Source organism: Trachurus trachurus, assembly GCF_905171665.1.
Source record: "Trachurus trachurus genome assembly, chromosome: 22".
In the NCBI taxonomy this organism is placed as follows: domain Eukaryota; kingdom Metazoa; phylum Chordata; class Actinopteri; order Carangiformes; family Carangidae; genus Trachurus; species Trachurus trachurus.
Genome location: NC_139907.1, coordinates 16,516,049 through 16,536,983, shown reverse-complemented (window position 1 = coordinate 16,536,983; position 20,935 = coordinate 16,516,049). Strand labels below are relative to the sequence as shown.

General features: G+C 46.5%; 1 protein-coding gene across 3 annotated transcripts; it reads right to left on the bottom strand.

Annotated features, from left to right (window-relative positions):
- Positions 1 to 165: 165 nt before the first annotated feature.
- On the bottom strand, positions 166 to 20,757 carry rtn1a (reticulon 1a). Of its 3 annotated transcripts, XM_083998624.1 has the most exons (9): positions 20,514 to 20,757; positions 12,363 to 13,145; positions 11,356 to 12,054; positions 2,669 to 2,876; positions 2,422 to 2,560; positions 2,230 to 2,299; positions 1,816 to 1,862; positions 1,643 to 1,701; positions 166 to 1,047 (listed from the first exon to the last, which is right to left on the bottom strand). In XM_083998624.1, exons 1-9 carry the CDS (start codon positions 20,740 to 20,742, stop codon positions 1,005 to 1,007), a joined length of 2,277 nt encoding a protein of 758 aa, XP_083854750.1. In that variant the 5' UTR covers positions 20,743 to 20,757; the 3' UTR covers positions 166 to 1,004. The 3 variants fall into 3 exon arrangements, with proteins under 3 accessions (XP_083854750.1, XP_083854751.1, XP_083854752.1); XM_083998625.1 differs by lacking the exons at positions 11,356 to 12,054; positions 12,363 to 13,145; positions 20,514 to 20,757 and adding an exon at positions 4,757 to 4,832; XM_083998626.1 differs by lacking the exons at positions 11,356 to 12,054; positions 12,363 to 13,145; positions 20,514 to 20,757 and adding an exon at positions 3,036 to 3,060.
- Between the last annotated feature and the right edge of the window lie 178 nt (positions 20,758 to 20,935).

Genomic DNA, 20,935 nt, shown 5'->3' with positions numbered 1-20,935 from the left:
AACTAGAGGTGTGCCTGTGCCAAAATTCATTGGCTTCTATTTATAGCTAATTCCAAGTCTTCCATCTAAAGTGTTATCACCTCAAACTTAGCTGTGGTGTCACACAGTCTCATCTTCACCAACCTGAAGTCGCCCCGTCTCATGAATGTGAACTCGACAGTGAGGTGGCTGAGGAGATGTTATACATCAAGGTACATTTATTTTTCTTATTCTTGTAATTAAATACATACTGGAAGTGCAAATAGTTAAAGAGTCCAGGGTCTAAAGAACTACAGAGTATAGTTGAACATAGTACAAAGTTGGACAGTTATTCAAACAAGCTAAATATCACCAGATACTCCTTGTCTTCATAGTAGTTGTACAACAGTACCTAAAACATGAGCGTGTGTATTGTTCCTTATGGTTATACAAAAGCAAAAACCCTACAATTACCACATCTAAGACGCATACTTTTAAATTATTTTGTGCTTGGAAACACCAAAAGGAAATCATTTTGATATTTATATATATTGACATATACTGAGAGAAGCCCCAACTGCTAACTCAGAAACATGAAGCAGTATTTAACATTGGCAGCAGAGCACGTCTGTGGGCATTTTAGCTTTTTTGTGCCGAACCATACAGTTTGTGGTAAGCACTGCAAAGCAAAATGTAGCGTGATTTTAAAAACTGCACAAAAGATATCAAATATTATTTACCCAAGGCTCGACTTCATGCACTTTTATAATAAGCAACACAAAAAAAGTCAGTTTTCTTTTTTTTTGTTTTGTTTTGAGTTGTGTACTTGTCTACCTAGAAACAAGATTATGTACGTGTGACTGTGTGTGTTAGTGTTTTTAGACTGCTATAGACAGGGTGAAGGCTTCTCCAGTGGATGCTTTTAGAGAACACCAAAATGACATAGCACTACGCCCCACAGATGACAACCAGGCTCTTCAACAGCGACCGAGCTGCCTGACTCTGAGCTGGACTGGACCGTCAGCTTCACGGTGAGACAGACAGGTCTACTCCTCCTTCCTCTTGGCCCCGGGGATCTTGGCCTGGATCCTGCGCAGAAAAAACAAGTTTTAATACCGAGTGTCCGAGATAAGACCGAGATATTTACTCTAGATTAACTTCTGCCTGTTCTGCTTCGTTGTCAGGGAGGAAAGCACCTGCTGTTTTTCTATTCTGTCTTTTTATGGGAGTCCATAAAACCAACGAGTCAAGTTTGACTAAAATTGGAAAAGTCTGTGGTCATTCCAAAAAACTGCAGGCTGCTTTGGCATCAGATGACCCTGCAGAAACGCTACTCTTGAGTTTTCAGGGTTCAGACAAAGCCAGTGAATATAAAGTCCATTTCAGTCAGAGAGATTTCCCTTTCCTGAAAGCAGATGTCTTGACTCTTTATCCTTTTTCATACAGTATATCTGGTTGTGACATGAATGAAAGAGTGTTGTAGCATAGGTGATACAAGTGCTGCAACATTGAGAAACTAGAGATATTTTTGTCAGACTATGGACAAAGTGCTCTGTAAAAACTCGCACTGTGTATGTGAAAAGGTTTTAAGTCTTGCTTGGCCTTTGTTAACTATGTCTGTCCATACATTTTAACTGACCTTTGAACAAAAAAAAGTCTTGATGACAAAATGACAAACACTCACTTCCCCACCACAGAGTTGACCTGGGTCCGTATTAGTCCCACATATTGATCAATCTGTGCCTGAAAACAAGGAGAAAATGTCAGGTGTAAATACAACAATGTTTTCCAAAGCAGGTTCCACTGTAAAAAAAAAAAAAAAAAAGGGAAAAAAAATTAAAACTCAAATATTCCCACCTGGTGTTTCTCATAGACCACAGGCATGGTGAACATGGAGACCACAGCTGCAGAGGCACAGGGAGAGAAGTGTGTATTAGTATTCAGACAGAGTGGGAATATGTTAAAACAGGAACATTTGTGTCAGCAGGGCCCCAAACCACCGCACTTATCTAAGGTAAACTGGAAAAGTAAACAGAATACTGTACGGCAGTGAAGCAGACACATCTAATAATTAAATGTAGCTCAGCGAAAAGGGACTCAATGCTCTTCTTATTAATAACACGTATGATGATATAACAAGAGTTCTTTTATGTGTATTGTGTTCATCAAGTCTTTAAAAACAGGCTGAAATGCCGGAGTGTGTGAGTCAACCGCTGCGTTTGGAAGTGTTGCAGGGTGAGTGGGAGACGCAACGAGTCGAGATGACCTCACCTAGGATGAGCAGTGTCAGGCCGTTGAAGAGAGCGCCCACATAGGTCAGCAGCCACATCAGAACAGCAAACTGAAACACACACACAGACATGATATGTTTTATTTAATACAGCAGCTTTTGCGCGTGTGTGTGTGTTGGTGTATTCATGATTGGTTTGTTTTGTTTTGAAGGTACGAGAGCGCGTTGCAAACCTTCAAGGAGTCAACCAGATCCTGGACGAGGAACAGCCTGCGGAGCTCCTTCATACATGTGTTGGTGTACAGCAGGATTTTGTCGGCATATTTACTGATCTGGTCCTGGGACAGAGCGATCTCCATCTCCAGGTAGGCTCTGCTTGGGAAGAACACAAACAACACAAACGGATGTATATATGTGTAGACGTCTGAATGAAAACCCACAGTCTCGCTCATCAAAAGGCGTCGGATCAGTTGAACTCACTTGAAAGGATGCCCCTCATCGGTCTTCTGCACGGCTTGCAGCACAGACTTGTAGATCCTGAAGCTGATGGTGGCGGAGAGGGCTGCCAGGGCTAAGTAGGCTCCGACGCTGACCACGCTGAACTGGGTCAGGGAGAAGAGGAGCAGGAGCACGCTGCTGAACACGGCTCCAGACTGCTTCACATTCCTCCAGTAGAGCAGGTCAATCGCTGAGGAGGGGGGAGGTGGTGGGGAGAGAAGGACAGAACAAGGACAAGTAGGGTTAGGACCCACAACCAGCATTAACCTGACGTCTCTCGCTCGCTCTCTGGGCATCCCACAGCTTTTCAAAAAGTGGATTAGACCGACCGCCGCTGCGCACTACGCACCACACATTTGGGTCAAATAACTGGAAGCTGTTCACAACCCAAACGTCCTCAGAGAGATCCTGGCTGTCACGTGATCCTGTTTTATTTAACCCAGCTGCCTAACCTAGCTTTCTCAGTAGGTCGGACGTAGAGCTGTCGAGCCGCGAGGTGGGGGGGTGAAGGTGTCCGAGTGATGATTCGCCAGTTCAGTTTCTTTACCCCCCTATATATGGAGCAGGAGATAATGCCCCGACTCTCACTTGTTGAGTGACTCTCCAGAGTCTGTGTTGCCTCATTCTCAAGTTTCTTATCATCATCAGCAGCAGCAGCAGCTGGTCCGGTCTCATACGTATACAAACATACATACAAACAGACACATTACACTCCGGGTACACCTGCACACGCTGCTTACAGAGCTGAATTAATGATTGACCTATAGCTCTGTGAAGGCAGCAGCAGAAAAAAACAGTGGCACTATCAGCAGTTCACAGATAACGGTTCAATGTGACCTGGCCAGACAAGCAGTTCTGTGGTCAGTGATGAAGGATGACGATGCTTTAATGCAGCCTTTCATCAACGCAGTGAATTGCCACCCTCACAGCAGCCGGTGGATACATAGATACAACACCAACATGGCTGCAGGCGCTCGTACAGTACGTCTTCTTCCCCCTCTCTTCTGTAAGTTCTTAGTTTGCTGGGGCCTGTAATTCAAAGCCACTAGCAAAGATGACAGAGAAGTGATAACTGAGGATTAGCCCAGTGTACCATTACAACTCCAGCGGCCGACATGGTCCTCCTCTGGCAGTCGCCTGTGTCAGCTGAAAACATGGGCCCGTTTCCATGAGAACTGCCGGCTGCTTGTTTTCACCTCTGCTGAACCAGCTGCCACCCCCACAACCACCACCGCTGCTGCTGCTCGCTCGGCTTTACCATTCATCTGTTGGTGCCAACACCTGGTCTGGTCTTTGGTGCCATGTAGGGAGGCGGCGAGAGGCGAGAGGCCCCGGCACGTTAATGTAAAGTTTAGAGCCGGCAAAGAAGAGGGAGCTGCTGCTGCTGCTGCTGTGGTCTCTTGGGTGACTTACTCTTCCTCTCCGAGCTGTCCGCCTGCCTGCTCTAATTTTAGCCGTGGAGCTGTGAGCAGCATAGTGATGACGGCCATCTTTACTCTCCACTAAAAGGCATCTGTGGATGCCAAAAAGGCAGGCTAAACCTGGGTGGTGAAAGAAGAGCCATTGTGACCAAGTGAGTCTCTGTCAGGCTCGCTGCTACTATCCTATAAAACAACATGCATCCTCTGTCTTCTCCTATCAGTAACCAGCAGTGACTTACAGTGTCTATCTGTCGCACCGCTGCCAAACCAAATCCAAATACACTACTCATTCAGAAAACGGTGACATCAGGGTCCATGTGCCCAAGCTGCTACACAAACACCACTCCCCAACAGAAGCCATTGTTAATGCCACTACTGACAGACTGTCTATGTGCCTACTGATTTGAATGGAGATGCTCTCACACACACACACACACACACACACACACACACACACACATAGACATGGCACAGGTAGCACACACAGCAACTGTAGCAACACACCGACGCATCAACAACAGACAGCTCTGCCAGAGACAGACAGACAGGTGTTGACCGGCAACAGGCGCCGATGTGATGTGCTGCACAGTGGCAGACTGCACGCGAGACTGAAAAAGCTTTAGCTAGTGCAGTGGAAGTGTGTACTGACCTGCGGCTCCCATGGCTGAACAGGGAAAGAGGCAGCTGCTTTATCCACGGACAAAAGGAGAGCAGTGGAGGGGGAGTCCCCCCTGCACAGGAGGGGAGGGGCCGCAGCCACACCAGCAAATCAGCATCCGCCTGAGCTGGGGGGAGGGAGGGGAGGAGGACGGTGGGAGGGAGGGAGGGGGGACGTCTGTGGGGTGCGGTTGCCAAAGAACCACATTGCAATCCAACACACACACACACACACACGCTGTCTCTGAGCCCTTTTATGCTCAGACTTTTAAGCGTAGCCCCGCTGACATGTAACAAAGACGGCCAAGCAGCGGCTAATGTAAAAGTCATTGTATCAAAAATGGAGAAGAAGACAAAAAACAGTGTCTCCTTTTGTGTAAGAATTGCATCATGTGACACAGCAGCTGCAGATGAGACGACTAAAATTGTGATTGTGTAAGATAAAATGCTTAAAACCACCCGACAGGCTGTAGCCATGTTCTTGCTCCTCCATTAAATTAAAATGCTTCGGCGGCAAGGAGCTGCCTGAGCACCTGCCTGATGCAGTTACCATAGTTACCGTGCTCCATTTTCTCCCCGCCACTCACTGAGAGATGGAGAGCGGGAGGAAGGGAGGGGCCGAGATGAGGAAGAGGGAGGGCGAGGAGCGTTCCTTTGGGAACAGAGAGAGATTCATTTGCTCTGAATCTGGGGAATCGGCGACACATAATGTGTCTCTACACACATGAAGGCTGCCACTCCCTTTATTGTGGAGCACAAAGGGACAATGGGAGGTTTAACACAAGGCCTGTTAGTTGTCGAGTCCGTCAACAAATGAAAAGAGGGCAGACGAAGGGCTAAAGAAAGAAATATGAGTCGCATTTCTGACTGGGAAAAACATTGAAGCTGCTAATGTGTTTAAACTGTGTGCTAAATTAGAAATATTCTAAATTTCAATTATCTACATGTGATTAAAACCTAAGCCTAATATTCATAATAAGGCGTGACTCGGTATATAGAAAATCCAATACGTTTTGACAACACAAAAACTCAATATCATGAATGATAGTTTCATCTCCGGCTCCTCAGAATTTAAATCCTTGTCCCATGTGCCGTCCTGTACACACACAGGGAGGTGAATCAGGGCACAGCACAAGTCCAAACACACACCGCCTGTTGAGTCCTGCTTGTTTTGACTCTCTCCTCTAATATTCAACTCATACACTTTGAGCAAAAACCAGAGCAAATGATTAGCAGCACCAGTGACAATGATGCGATTCCCCCTCCCCCTTTTCTGTAGTGAAACTAGTTTAGCCTGACCTCATTAAATCACTGAAGACATCCTTGTGGCCTCAAACAAGCCGTCAGCCAGAGTGAGCAAACATGCAAAGGCCCTTCTCCTGCCAACAGTCTCTGACGGCCGAGGGTCAAGGACTTGGGCTGCAGTGACCCAAACTCTGGCCCTGATAACTTCAGACCTGGGTGTTGTCATGATGGATACGATGGGCTTTATGCCCAGCTCCACGACGTAACTGAACTTAAGCCAGCTCCTTTGTTTCCTGTGTTACAATATTGGACAAACTGATTAATCCAGGTTTGTCTGGCCATTGTTGTGAGGTCAGTCACCTGGATTAATCAGTTATAATGTAAGACAGGAAATAAAGGAGCTGGTTTAAATCCAGGAAGTAGTGGAGCTGGGCATAAAGCCTATTATCTAATGAGTTGTTAAAGAAATAGTTAAGATTGCACAGTCATGCAGTGGTGCACTGTCACCTCTCAACAAGGGGGTTTTGGGTTTGAGTCCCAATGTTTCTGGGTGGAGTTTGTATTGTTTCCCTCCTGTGTGGGGTCTCTCCAGGTTCTCAGCTTTCTCCCACAGTCCAGACACATGCACATTTAGTTGATTGGTGACTCTCTAAATTGCCCATAGGTGAGAAAATGTGCGTGTGTGTTGTTTGTCTGTGTGTGTGGCCCTGTGATAGACTGGCAACCTGTCCTGAGTGTACCCCACCCGCACCCCATGTCGCCTGGGATTGGCTCCAGCTCCCCATGACGATGCATGGATAGGTGGCGCAGCCAAAGGACGGATGGAGATGGACGGTCACTTGATTATCATTTGCCAGGTCTGCAAACAAACAACATCGCTGCAAATAATGAGAATTAAATGGCAGCAAACGTAACAAAACCAACAGCACTAAACAGTTTTGACTGTCCATCATTTGAATACTTTTATGCATGCTTCAAAATCTTTAGCAGTGATAATAATAATACCACCACCATAGTTAATATTATGTTAATACAATCCTGAACTATTCCTCTAAAGTTTGACTGTCTGAGTGACACCTCTGCTGTGAAACCCTTCTTGTTGTATACACCGCTAGTATACGACACAACACAGCAGGGAGTTTTTTGTGTTCATGTTTTTGATAAACTACTAAATGAAACATGTAACTATAAATTATTGTATTGTACAGCACAGTATGAAGTCCCATATGACTTAATATTAATAAACACAGCAGAGAATGAATTAGGAAAACCTGCTGGCTACTGTTTGTCATCCTGAGTTCCTGTCAGTGTGATTTGTTTCAAACAAGCCATACATGCTTCTAGAAACGTTTGCATCATTGTTGATAAGTCCTGAGAGGTTTGGTGACAGTGAGTCAGCCCTGTGCATATGCAGCAGCGATGACTAAACAAAAATCGCCTATAGCTTCAAGGTGGTGTACAGCCTCTCAAGTGAGTCTGTTCAATGTCATCCCTCGCTGTGCTGACAGTGTCATCTTAATGTGATGTTCTTAATGTTGTGGACAGATCTCATCGGATAGGCGGATATCGCGTTACACTGTGTCGACACTCGTTCAGTCAAAATTAAATGGATAATGACTCAGCAGAATAATGACATCTGCTGGTTTGTTATTGAGGTATTTTTACAAAGCTATACATCCGCGATCAATTTCTGTCTCTGTTGGGATACAGTTAGAGGACTGTGCTATTTCATTTCTAAACCCTAAGAAGATGGCAGACAATAAACCACGAGCAGCGTGTAGGAAGCGGCGCCATTTTCTCTCCTGGCCCCGTCCACGAGCCCCGCATGCTATGGAAACAGACAGACGGAGGATACTCTGCTCTGGCCCAGTCTCTGCAAGGCGCCATGGCAGCCGAGGAGATAGGGCTGATGTAATCAGGATGGGTGTGCCCTGGTTACCATGGAGACAGTCTGTCAGTGCCGTCCGGATGCTCCGACTGCCTCATTACACAAAAACAGAGCATACGCCATATAAAACCAGCTCCATTGCACGGTTGCAAAAGTGTGGGTGGGGAGGGGGGCGATAACAATGACACGCCTTGGTCCACAACACTGGCATCCATATTAACGTGCGCCCAAAACAGACGGCTCCCAGCATGCTGCTGTGTGTCAACTTATTGTCTAAAACACCCACCAGCGTCTCTCACCCCCTCTCCTCTTTGTTTTTTTTTCCAGACACACACACATGCAGCAGAGGGGATCTGTCATCAGGGCGTGTCCATGTGAACGGGGGTTGCAGGTAAACACAGTTATTTGATTCCTCAACACACAACAAATATAATTAAATGACAAATGGAAAGCACACACACACACGCACGCACATTGAAGACTACACAGCTCTAGTTTCATGAATATTCAACCTACATGCAGAGGTAACAGTCCGTCTCTCACAGCCACAAAACACAGACAATTGATGGGTAAAATCATCACAGTAAACACGTCAGTACCCTGGCCCTTCCAGCCGCTCCAGGAGCTTTCCTTCTTGGTCACGTCTGCAGTGGCCTGCATGCTGGTGATCAGTTATGTCCCTGCTCTCTCTGTCTTTCTCTTTACGGTCTCCGTTTTCTTCTTTTGTCTCCCTTCTTCGGTCGCACCGTCTCACTCACTCATCCCCAGAAAGGCATGAATGGTCGAAAAAAAAAAAGGATACAGGAGAGAGAGAGGCTGAGATGACAAGAGAGGGAGGAAAAGGGAGGGAGGGAGGAAAAAGGTTTCCAAGGTGCTGCCGGCTCGCGGAGCACACAGACTGATGCTGTGGAGCGGCGCTGGATGGAAGAGAAAGAGCAGGGAAAGTGCGTATGTGTATGTCTGTGTGTGCTGGGGGGGGAGGGGGGGAGGTTGGGTTGGGATGGGGGGTGGGGGGTGGTGGGGAGGGGGGGTCAAATTGTAAACACCACACCACAGTTGCTGCTGCAGCAAACCATCCATGCAATGATTAAGAGCCTGGGGGGTGAGACTGAGGGAGGGGGGGTGAACATCAGAGGCTAAGCTTTTTCTCTTGAAAGGGAAGGTAGACTAGTTTTCACAATAAAAGCACCGACAGCCTCAAAACACACTAGTATCAGTGGGGGGGGGTACAAGCGGTGGGAGGGTTACCCCACATATCCCGCATCCATCCCACTGATGAGACGTCAAAGCCGGCGGCTGCTTTGTAACATTTGATCTACAGTGCGACTTCCCTTGTAGCTGGTTGGGTTTATTCAATGTGGGAAACAATCCATATATTTGGTGTAATATAATATGTAACACTGGCAACAAATTATTAGTAAGAAAAAAAAAAGAAAAACAGCATTTTCAAAAGTGTGATGTCATGTTGCACACTTGCCGGATGCAGTAGGTGTTTCCTGCAAGCTGGTTATGGATTAACTAGTTGAGACCATGATGTTGCGATGGGAAAATGTGGCAAACATCCAGCTTTCTTTATTTGCACATACTAATATTTAAGGTCTTGAAATAGCCGTTTCCACTACAGCTATTGATAAATGAGGAGGTAAAGTGCTCGTACTTTAATAATTCACAAGGAGAGACGCTGTGCATTACAGCACAATGCTCCTCGGTTTGTGCCTTCAGGACGTGTTTGTGCTTTATGATTTCCTCCCTAGAATATACTTGAGAATGCAAATCCTGACCCTGGACCGGCTGAGAGATGCTGTATCTCCGAGCTAACTGCATAAAGAAAACGGCACAGTCACTGTGGTGTCAGCACTGAGCAGAGAACAATTCCTTTATAGATTGGAGCTAACGTCATCGTTCGATCCCATCAAAGCTGTGAGTCTTGTCCCCCCCCCCACTCCCTCTCACACCCCCGCAGACCGCCACACCTCACACCTTCTGCTCACCGCAGACTGACAGACTTGCCAATATCAACCAAAAGGAAAAGGGGGGTGGTGGGGGGGAAGAAGAAGAAGAACGAACATGCTCCCCCATCACTGTTGCTATGGTAACTGGTGTGGAAGTGCATTGCCTGATGAAAACAATATCTGCCATCTCTTTATAGGAGCAGCGATGACAAAGGTGCATTGCGTCCTCTAGTGGCGGAGAAAAAAAGCACATGTGACCTGTTTTTTTTTTTTAGTTTTTCCAGAACCTTCTCACACGTTGAGTAAACAAAACAAGAGGAGCCTACATCAGATAGCGCTACGTCAGCTCAGACTGTAAAGATGTATACATTTACACACGGATGTCTGGCTCAAAAGTCACACTCTGTCTAACCGGCATCACACACACACACACACACACACACAGAGGAAGTTTTGGGAAACGTATGCACCTGTCTTTGGAGGCCACAGAGCAGCCATAGTAATCAACACCACTCATTCAGATGTCACTTCATTAGTAGTGGCTTTTTGTAGATTTTAAGAGGTAGCCTTCAAAGCCCCTAAAGTAGGAGTATGCCCCAGTTTTGACATCATAAGATTATGTAAACCCACTGTGTGCAAGGACAGAGGGAGCAGCCAATAGCTACTAGCTTAGACTGCATTAACTCATGCTGACTGCAACTGGCTGGCCTGTCTTATCTAATCACAAAATGTCAGCGTGATGTAAGGAGCTGGATTCTGTCAAGATGCTCAGAGATTTTTGTTTTTTCCCCCCTCAATATTTGCATTTGTGTTTTATACTTTGTGCTGTTCTCCACTGAAAACAGAGATAAATGTTTGTAACAGCATGGGGTCGACCGCACACCTTTAGAGTTTCAGACATCATGCATTGCATTCCCACAAATGTGACTCAGTGCATCCTCGCTCTAATATTTTTCTTTCTTCTCTCACCTACCACCAGGGGGAAGCAGACCTCAACAAAGCTCAACACAGACACGTCCCACCCACTCTTGGCACAGAGGTACACGCTCAGTGGAACATCCCATCTCTCCCAGCAATCCTTTTTACTTTCCCAGCCTTGTCAACAAAACAGTACAACAGCACACCACGCAGGTAGCAACAGGAGGTAAACAAACACAAGTAGAGCGGTAGTAATACGACTAGAAATACTGTATGAAGTCTGATCTCTAAACGCCTAAATGTGATGGGTAACAGTTCAAACACAAATGAAGATATATGTCTCTTTCCCCTGGACATGAAGACACGTCATCAGACTCAACACTACCTCTTGCACCAGCTGACCTCACTGACCCTGAGAGCTTTTCTTTCTCATAATAGTTGATCAGCCAAAGTGAAGCCACAGCTATGATAAACAGATTACAGACATGTTTATTCTAACATTTTTGTGCAGACAGGAGCTACGTATCCCTCGGAAAAACACCGAGCTCTTGGTAAAAGAGACAGTCAGTGTCCGAGGTCGGGACTAACCTTTCTGTTTGTTGAAGCCCGGCAGAAACATTGATGTCGCAGGTTTTCCCAGCTCTTCTTTGCCCTCCTCGGTGTGCATGTGCATGTCGTCCTGAGGGGGCTTCTCCAGTCGTACCTCTGGGGGCACGGTGGCAGTGGGGGGCTTGGGTTTGCTGGGACGGTCCTCTTCGATTTTCACCGGCGGGGTCTTGACCTTTTCTGTGACCGGCGGCTCTGGCGCTGCCGCCTCAGTCGTGCTGCTGCGGGGAGGGGGAGGGACGACGCTGGGAACCAGGGGAGAGGGAGCGCCACCGACTCCCGGTTTGGGGCCACCGGCGCCCTGCTCTCTCTTCGGACTCTCTTCTGATGCAGACTCGATGAAGAGATCACTGTCGAGCTCGGCCTCTCTCTCTTCTCTCAGAATGCTGTAGGCCGTGGGCGGAGCGTGGTTGCCGGCCGGGCCAAAACCACCCTTGGCGACCGGGGGATTGTCAAAGGGGTTGTTAGGCTGGCTGAAAGCGGCCTTGCTCTTGGGGGGCTGGTCAAACGGGTTGCTGCTGGCCTTGGAAGGCTCCTCAGACACCAGCTCAATCTCTGAGTCTCCAGACTCTGCACTGCTGCCGTCCTGCTCCCTGCTGCCGGCCTTTGCGCCTGGACCTTTGGAGGCTGCGGGCTTCGCTGCTTCAGCTTTGAACATGTCATGACTGGGGAAATCTTTCTCTGTTCACAAAAGGAAAAAAAGCAGAGGAATGTTAAAGCTCGTTCACATCACAAACCCAGACATCTGCACCGATAACTTCAAATTAAAGTGACTTCTGTGAGAGGAAACGACACAACGTCCCCTCTTACATAAAACAGATGACTTCATGTTTACTCAGTTCAATGCACACAGGTGTTTCCTTACTTACTGTGTTTCCTGTCCGACCAGTAATATGTGGTGGCTGATGTTAGTTATATAACTGTCATTAGTGATTTTATTCATATCGCCTGCCTGTGCCTGTGTGTGTGTGTGTGTGTGTTGTACCTACGTGTTGGTGAAGCATTAGGAGTGGAAGCAGGGCTGTCGTCCTCGGGCTCTGATAGCGTCACCGTGGGAACCCCCTGCAAGCCCACACTGAGGACGTTCTCGCGCTCAGACACGCTGACCGGAGGGGGAGGCTGCTGCTGCTGCGGCTCCGTCTTGGCCGGCGGCGGCGGCAGCGGCTGGGACTCGGTCAGGGTGATCTTCACGGGGCTGGCGGTCTGCGGGGTGCCGCCCAGGTTCCGGTAGGAGCGGTAGTCCGACAGCTCCTCATCAGACGGCTCCTCCACGTAGGGGAAGGAGTGGGAGCCCAGAGCCGAGCCGAGGTTCTCATCCTCCTCCTCTTCCTCCTCCTCCTCCTCCTCCTCCTCTTCCTTATCCTCCTCGTCTCTTCCAGGGTTCTTGTCCATGTAGCTTCCCAGCAGGTCGCGACCAGCCGGGCTTGTGTCCACCAGGCTGTGCTGAGCCGCCTGGTGCTGGTCGTGGCGCTCGTCCCCGTGGCTGATGTCCATGTAGTTGTACGATTCTGTCTTGTCTGAGCCCAGCAGAGATTTGGGCATGTCATCCAGCAGGTCGGAAGTCATCTTGGTGTTGAAGCCGGAGCCGAAGGTCTCGCTGGAAAAGTCGACCAAGGCAGACGAGCCAGTGGGGGATTTGGAGGAGGGCTTCATATCTTCTGACAGGTAGGAGGCTTCCCGGCTGGATGTGAAGCTCTGATTGGACAGCAGGGACGTGTACACATCGCCGTCATCAGTCATGGGCTTCCTGAATAGACCAGACATGGAGTCATCTACAAAGACCGACAGAGAGAGAGACAGAGAGAGAGAGCGAGAGAGAGAGAGAGATCCAAAACTTTAGTGAGGACAGAAGCGCACAAAAACGGATGAGGAAGAACGGCAACACTCTGTGTCACACAATCAAATCAAATCAGCCTGTGCCTGAGCAGTTTGATTAATGAAAACATCCAGTTAAACAAGGCTACGCTTGAGCTAGTGCTGCTGGCAGAGAGAGGGGTTGTGGCACTGTGAGACTGGGAGCGCGGCTGTGCAGATCAGTGAGGCAGCAGTAACAGAGGGTACTTGTACCCGGCGCGGGACAAAGGGGGATTGTTGTTCAGACCCTAAAAACCACAGTGCCACAACCAGAGTCTGTTCTTCTAAATCACGCAGGCAAAGAGCGGTCTGTGGTCACATCTCTGCTCTGTGATCACTAATCCTGCAACCTCCCTTGACATGTTGCACAACTGTCATGAAAATGAACACATAACTTACACAAATACGCAACATATGAGGGAGCAGACTTTATGTGCAAGCTGGTGTCTAGGCTCTCCGAAGCTGAAAACGGTTTAAATTCAGCTAGACTAGGCTGATAAAGCTGTTCAATGATGGATGTAGAAAATAAATATTTTAAAACAGTGCATGTTAACAGCATGCTGTTATTCGACACACACACAAACACACACACAAATCTAACACAATTATATCTAGTTGCAGTGTTAATGTTGTGTTAAAGTACATTTAAAAGAAAGGACAGATGTTGTTGGAGTTTAGATGTGTGTGGGCTCGGCTGTGAAATATCACTCAACAACATCTCAATGAATAATTTCTAACAGCGCTGCAGAGAAAACATTATAGACGGCGACGCTCATATTACACATGAGGGCAGCTAGTGAAAACAGGAAGACGGGGATGTGATAGGAATGTTATTTTTAAACCATCGGGTCAGGAGTCAAGGTCAAGTGAAGTATTTATATTTATTGACTTCATGTTCAACTTCCAGTTAGAGTCTTTGGCCTCCAGTAACAAACACGCACGGCGCCGAGAACAACCAGAACTGTAGCACCAAAACACAGAAACGCACGCTACTCAAGATCTGATCTCTGTTGTGCTGTTTACAAGTCAGAGTTTACACTTCCACAAACCGAGCTCCTCCTCCTGTTCTCCATCTATCCGCGCTTCTCACAGGGCAGCGGTGGTGCTATAAATAGGCCAGGTCCAGCTGCTGGGCTGGATAAGGGGGGAAGATTTAAAATAGCAGCCTTAGGGTTAGGTCTGGAGGATGCGGGCTGACTGACAGCAGACCCAACAGGTCAGGACGTCCCGTCCCTCCCTCCGCTTCCTCTAACAGGCCCTACCACCCTTTCCTTCTGCTGTCCCTCCTACTGCTGCGCCCTCGGTCATTAACAATACATCATACCGCAGTACAGTGGCAGCAAGACTACACACCCGTGCTGGGACTTAGGAGGAGGGGTGACGTGACATAGAGAAAGGCAAATCTGGCTCAGATTGGGTTGAGCTTCGGGTTATTTTGTATTTAATAGGCTAAACTGTCTCGTCGTAGTCGTAGATCAAAATCCCGACTGCCTATGGATCGGAGCTGTATGCAAAATAGATGGGCACAGCTGTTGAGCCCAGTTTGGTTCAGTGACATGAATGCCCTTGATGTACTACTAAAGCAAACCAATGTTTAATCCTCTTAGTGTACTACCATCAGCCATCACCCTGGCAACACCATCATAATCTAACACTCACTGATTCACAGGACAAATACCTACTGCGCAGATGTGGGAAGCACTTAGAGCCACTAAAAACTGTGAAGAGAGTTGATCTCTGGCAGCGCACCCCCTCTCTCTTTTCCCAAGCCATTCTACATCACAACACAGATGAACTCACCAGTTGTTGCATAAGTCATCTGCAACAATTAGGAGGCTAGATGCCTGTCTTTAGCAGCCACCAGGGAGGCTGCTCCGAGCAGATACTTGACAAAGTTGGTGTGTTGAAACTGAGGGTATTTTGAATCTGCTGATATGGCGTAGCACCCCAGATGCTGGGAGAAAAAAGAAGAAAAAAAAACCCGCTGGGCTGGAGCAAATGCTTTGCTGCGCTCAGATGGGATTGGACGTGACAACAGAGGAATTTTCTGCTCACACTGTAGCCACACAACATAATCATGTCACTGAAAGTATGGTGCAGTTAAATAAATAAGTCCTGGTGGATGTGCTGAGAAGGAGCAGTCTCTTTGTTGTCCTCTGTACAGCCAGTGCAGCTCAGATACTAATGCAGCCTGACAATCTGTGCTATGCCAAGGCATGGGCTCCTAATTACCAGGCCACAGACAAAAACATGTGAGCACAGACAATATCAAAAGAGTTGCAAAATGAGCGTATTGCCACTTTGAAACTAAGGGGATACCGAGCTTTATGTTATCTTACTCATCTACTGTAGTTTTTCAATGTGGAATAAAATGAACAACGAACATGTGATGCTGCTGGCTCCACAGCCTGTTACAACGACAGATTGCACTGACTTTCAAAGGAACATTCACTTTCAGTGTGTTGTTGTTGTTATTGTTCAAGTACAGGTCGTCATTCATCCCAGTGGTGTACCGACTGTACTTCTTAAACATCTGTGAATCTACAGCACCGTAGCGTTTCCATTACTCCATCCATGACCCTCTCCTCTGTGGTGTTGCCTTTCGAGAGTACTCTTTCACTCCATGACATTGTGGTAACCAATCCGGCAAGATGCTCACCGAGCTCTTCTTTCAAAGCCATCTGTGCTTTTGACCTCAAGTGATGCACTGTAGCTTTATTATTATATATGAAGGAGTTGTCTTTTAGTAATGAGAAAAAACCCTTTACCAGGATTTTCTCATGTCATTTTTTTGTTATTTAGTGAACAATTTGTTTGAACTTTTGACATAAATTTGTTATTATACAGAGTATATGGAATTACATAAACTGTCTAGTGTACCCAATGACAGCCGGGTTTGGCTCCAGCCCAATGCCCCCAACCCTCTGTGACCCTGTGAGGATAAGTGGTGTAGCTAATGGATGGATGGGAGTAAAATACTCTCTCTTGGTTTACCACATATATTATTAGAAGTTGTTATGCTGCTTTTGAATTGTTGGATTTCAGTGTAAAATCAGACCTTTGCACTGCGCTGTACTTGTATATAGAGTTATCCCGTATAGGCAATCTAATATATAAGAATCAAACTGACACTAACAATAAAACTCATTTCATAAATAACTTTTAGTATTTGTTCATTCTGTACAACAGAGGTGAACCAGTATTATTCCACTGGCCAGTTGTATAATGTTTAATTCCTATATTGAGTGTATTAAATATTAAATCCCTTACTTGTTTGTCACAGTTTAACTACAGTTGTAGTGGTCTCTGTCTTTAAAAGCTCTGGTTATGACTTTTATGTTCATCATGTATCGATTACAATATCCTTGGTTCAACAAACACATGAATACAAGTCAGTAGCTATCCCACTTTGATGTCAGTAAAGAGGAAGAAAATGGAGCGCACAAAGAGCGTCTGTACCAGGAGCTGAGGTTCAACAAAACTACAAGCAGGGGTCGATAGGAGAACAGATGTACTCAACTGCTCCGAGCTGCATTGATCCAAGACAATGAGGACGTACAATTACTGTAAGAATCGTCAGTGTACCACCATTCTGGAAAAAAAAATCACTGAAGGCCACGCAGGACAAATGTTGTTGTTCCAGCAGCTTTTGTCAGAGATAAATCAATCTAGAGGCCGTTTAAATAACAGCTAATCTGTCCACCATTCAGATTGTGAAGCCGTGGAACCTACAGTACCTGTCTCCCACTGTATCGATCCTATTTTTCTTGCTTGGGTAGAGATTTATGGATGAATGGAGAGGATGTGGGAGGATCCAGACTGAGTGTCGGCGAGCTGTCTGCTTTGGGTCAGAGCTGTCAATTTAGTGTGACTTTGGACTGGTGTTTCACTTTGATCGTGCAGACAGAATTTGGGATTAAAAGAGCACAGATGAGGGCAGGAGGAGGACGTGCAGTGCATGCGTTGACTACAATAACTTACACACAGAAAATTCAGCTGTACTACACTGTTTGTAAGTGCCTCTGCTGATAGTAGCCCTAATCCCATGAGCAGTTTCGCAATACTCTGCTGAGGGATTACTCATGCCCATAGGCTGGAGAGGTGGACTGAGGCAATCAGAGCATCATATTTCACATGCAGCCTTTTAATTGTTTTTATGCTACACACAGGGGGATGAAAGGACATGTGAAATAATGAATAAATTATATAATGACAGCAGTAATGCACTGTTAATGTCCCGTCCAGTGGAGCCTTTTGGGTTCAGCTTTTACCTTTTATCCCTTAGCACTAGAAAAGCCGCCTATGGACTGGTGTTGAAAATTAGCACATGTGCTTATACACACCCACTGGGACAGTCTCAATGTACTTGTGTTGTCCATATCAAATAAAATAAACATAAACATTAGCTAATTGATGAAGATGAAGATGAATGAGATTGTAAACCTGGCAGGTGGCACACAAGACAGGCACTTTGACCCGAACCGTTCTGGTAAGTTCTGGTTGTATTGTGCACTCTCAAAGCATTATTTAAATATCTAAGATACCGGACAACCCATTTTTAACCACAATGCAGCTCACACCCGGGAGCTGCTCTGCTGACCACTGACATCTAAGTGCCTTTGTCAGAGGAAGACACTGAGTCTTTTAAGGAAAGGACACGTCTTTGTGTTCCCAGTTTTTCCCTCACTGTCTGGGCATTTGAACTATCGGCCTTCTCATCACAGCCTTGCCTCTCTCGCCATTAAGCTGCCCCTTTCCCTCTCCCACCACCTCCTCCTCCTCCTCCTCCTCCTCTTCCTCCGCTGCATTATCTCGCATCTTTATCATCCAGTCTGAAAAGACCGAGCACCGCTCGGCCCCCTGGGAACAGGAGCAGAGCTCTCACCAGCTAAAGGCACAAATGCACTGTGGCTTATACAGTCCGGCTGAGTCCACTAAGTGCTTTCTCTATCTGAAAGATATGGAAAGGGCCCAGCCAGACATATGCTGTCTCATCCTTGTCAGGGATGATATGGTGAAATGGAGAAAGACGGGAGTCGGCTCCACCTATCTGGCACTGGACTGTGGGAGAACATTTGTCATGACTGGTGCACTTTGTCTGCACATTACAAAGTGACCATTATAATAATATGTGTGTTATAAAGAGCTTGTTCTATTTTTTAAGAAGTATGTCAAAATGCGGTGTCACTGTTTGTGTACAGCATGCACTTAGTTGTTTTCCTCGTCGCCAGAAAGCAGCGGAGGGCTATTAGACACACCATCTGCTAGAAACAAACCCGACTGTGGGGTTTTCACAGCACATCAGACCTGGTCATGATGCAGCAATCTGCCTCTCAAAACCTCCACAGGATGATGGGAAATTTGTGAATATATGTATTAAAAGAAACAAACCTCTCCTGCCCTTTGCTGTCTGTGATTTTGAGGCCAAGGTTTCTGCCCTCTGGGTAATTCAATACAGCTGAAATCAGCACTATAGGGATCCTGTGGGTAGATCTCTGTTGTGAACAAGATTTGGGACAGGCATGGATCGATTACTTAGGGAGGCAACTCTAGACATCCTGAGGAGATTCTGTTTCACTGTTTGAACAGCTCAGAGATCAAACTTCTTCTCTGGCCCTAAAGTTCAGAAAGTTTAAATTTCATTTTATGATGATGCATCGGTTAAAAACAGAGGAGGACAAAGTGCATCAGAGGGGATTATTAAAGTGATAGATGAATGTGTCAGAGGAGACTGTAACATGTCGGGTCAAGAGGAGACTGTCCACTCTGCCCTGATAGATGTGATGAGATCTGCACTGTTCCCACCGAGAGCATAAGTGACAGAGTGATTTACTTCACTGGTATGGACACGGCTCAGCGGGACTCGCCACTCGCGACAATAGGAGACGGCTATTCTTTCCTCCTTTAGAAATCAAAACAAAGTCTGTGTGTGCGCGCTTGTCTGTGCGCACCTACACAAGTCTGAGCTTGTCTGGCACTATTATGAAAGTAGACCACGGGCTTTGTTTACTTTTTCTAAAAAGTGCAGTAAAACACTGAGTAACCAGTGCATCAATCCACATACGTAGATTTTACAGAATCATTTTGAGCTTTCATTAATTTTATTTGGGTGGTTGAGTTGAATTCTACTTTTATTTCAAATTCTGTTTCATAAAGATTCATAAATTCAACACCACTCTTGCACTTAACATAAACATACATAACATTATATCTTGTTTTGGACCAGTTTTTGCCAGTGAAATGAGAAAGGCCTTGGCAGTTAAGAGAGGAAACTAAGCAGCGATTTCTTTCTTTTTCTCTTTCTTTTTTTTTTCAAACACTGTCTCATGAATTTTTCAGTGAATTGGTGAATGAAAAGTGCAAGGCTCTAGTTTTGCTCGCCAAGCGAGTAGTGAGCCCTGTTTCTCCAGGATTAAAAATAGCAGCATGAGCCGAGCTGTGCTGAGGAGAGTGACGGACTTAGAACTGAGGTCTGCGTGATGTTCCCACAAAAACACAGCCTCCAGCATCCCATAATGTTAAAAAAACATCATCATCATCAGACCGAAATAGACCTAAAAACCTCCAAGATGCGTGCAACGTTTTACTTCACTTTTTAAGAGTGTCTCTATCGTTAAACTGTAGGATTGTTGTTGTTTTACCCAGTCACTACCTATGGGTACTACCACTGGGCTGAGGCCTGTGATCTGTTTATCATCGCTCTACTCCCTCATATCAAAAAGACAAATTTATCCTGGGCTGCATGTGGGAGCTCTTCACAGGCCGTTGAAAGTTCAGCAGGCCATTTGTTATTGCGTGCTACATCTCATCTGAGCCATCCATCCCTCCAGACTCCCTCCAGTCTCGTCAACCACAGTTGGGGGGGGGGGGGGGGGAACAGTGGGTAATATCTGATGCTTTCGTCAAACCCTGAGTCACTTTGAAGATGTCTAACATTATATTTTCCCCCTCAGCACCCTCAGACTGTTGTGACAGCTACTTCACTATCACCCTGTGGAAGTTACTCGCTCGTATCTTTGTGTTTTCAAACCCAGAAGTTTGAACTCGGCTGCCAAACAGGTCGTCTGTCGTTGCTGCTCAATGTGGGACAAATGGACTCGGCTGCCTCTCTCTGTCTGTTATTTGCACTTAAATGATTATGTAGTCGACTTTGAGTGGGACTTATTAACAGCGGGAATTTAAACCTACAGTAGTGTGGCTGAAACGCAATAAAGCGGTTAAATAACGAGACTTAAAAGTGCGACAAAAGCGCTGACCGCTTTTCTTTTTTCTTTCTTTTTTCTTACCTGTGGATGCAGTTTCCATAGCAACGGGAGGCCTTTTCCCGTAGTCCTGAAAAGGATGAAATTGTTGATCCAGGTCGTCCGCCGCCTCGCCGCTGCCGCCTCTCGGCTTTAAATCCTCGCGTAGCTCCTCGAACCGGGTCGGTGTGTTCCCGTACAGGCCGTTCCTCTCGTAGTCGTCCCCGAACCACTTCCCCTCCGAGCCTCGCTCCTCACCGGGCTGAGCGGACATGCCTCTGAGCTGCTGTCGGCTGTCGGACAAAAGATACCACTAGCCGCTATAAGCTGCTTTCTTCTTATTCTACTTCTACTTCTTCTGTTTCTTCTGCTTCTTCTTCCTCTTCTTCCTCCTCCACTAAACTGCTGGATACCGGAGCTGGATTTGCTTTGCGCTAGTAAAGGTGACGGAGACAAACAGACAAGGC

What these genes read in the sequence shown, in the direction of transcription:
- rtn1a (XM_083998624.1), bottom strand. Translation starts at nt 20,742, where the DNA reads ATGTCCGCTCAGCCCGGTGAGGAGCGAGGCTCGGAGGGGAAGTGGTTC. An exon ending in TCCTAATGCTTCACCAACAC is followed by an intron (nt 12,055 to 12,362) that starts GTAGGTACAACA and finishes TTTTGTGAACAG; the next exon opens with AGAAAGATTTCCCCAGTCAT. An exon ending in TGGTCTATGAGAAACACCAG is followed by an intron (nt 1,702 to 1,815) that starts GTGGGAATATTT and finishes CCTTGTTTTCAG; the next exon opens with GCACAGATTGATCAATATGT.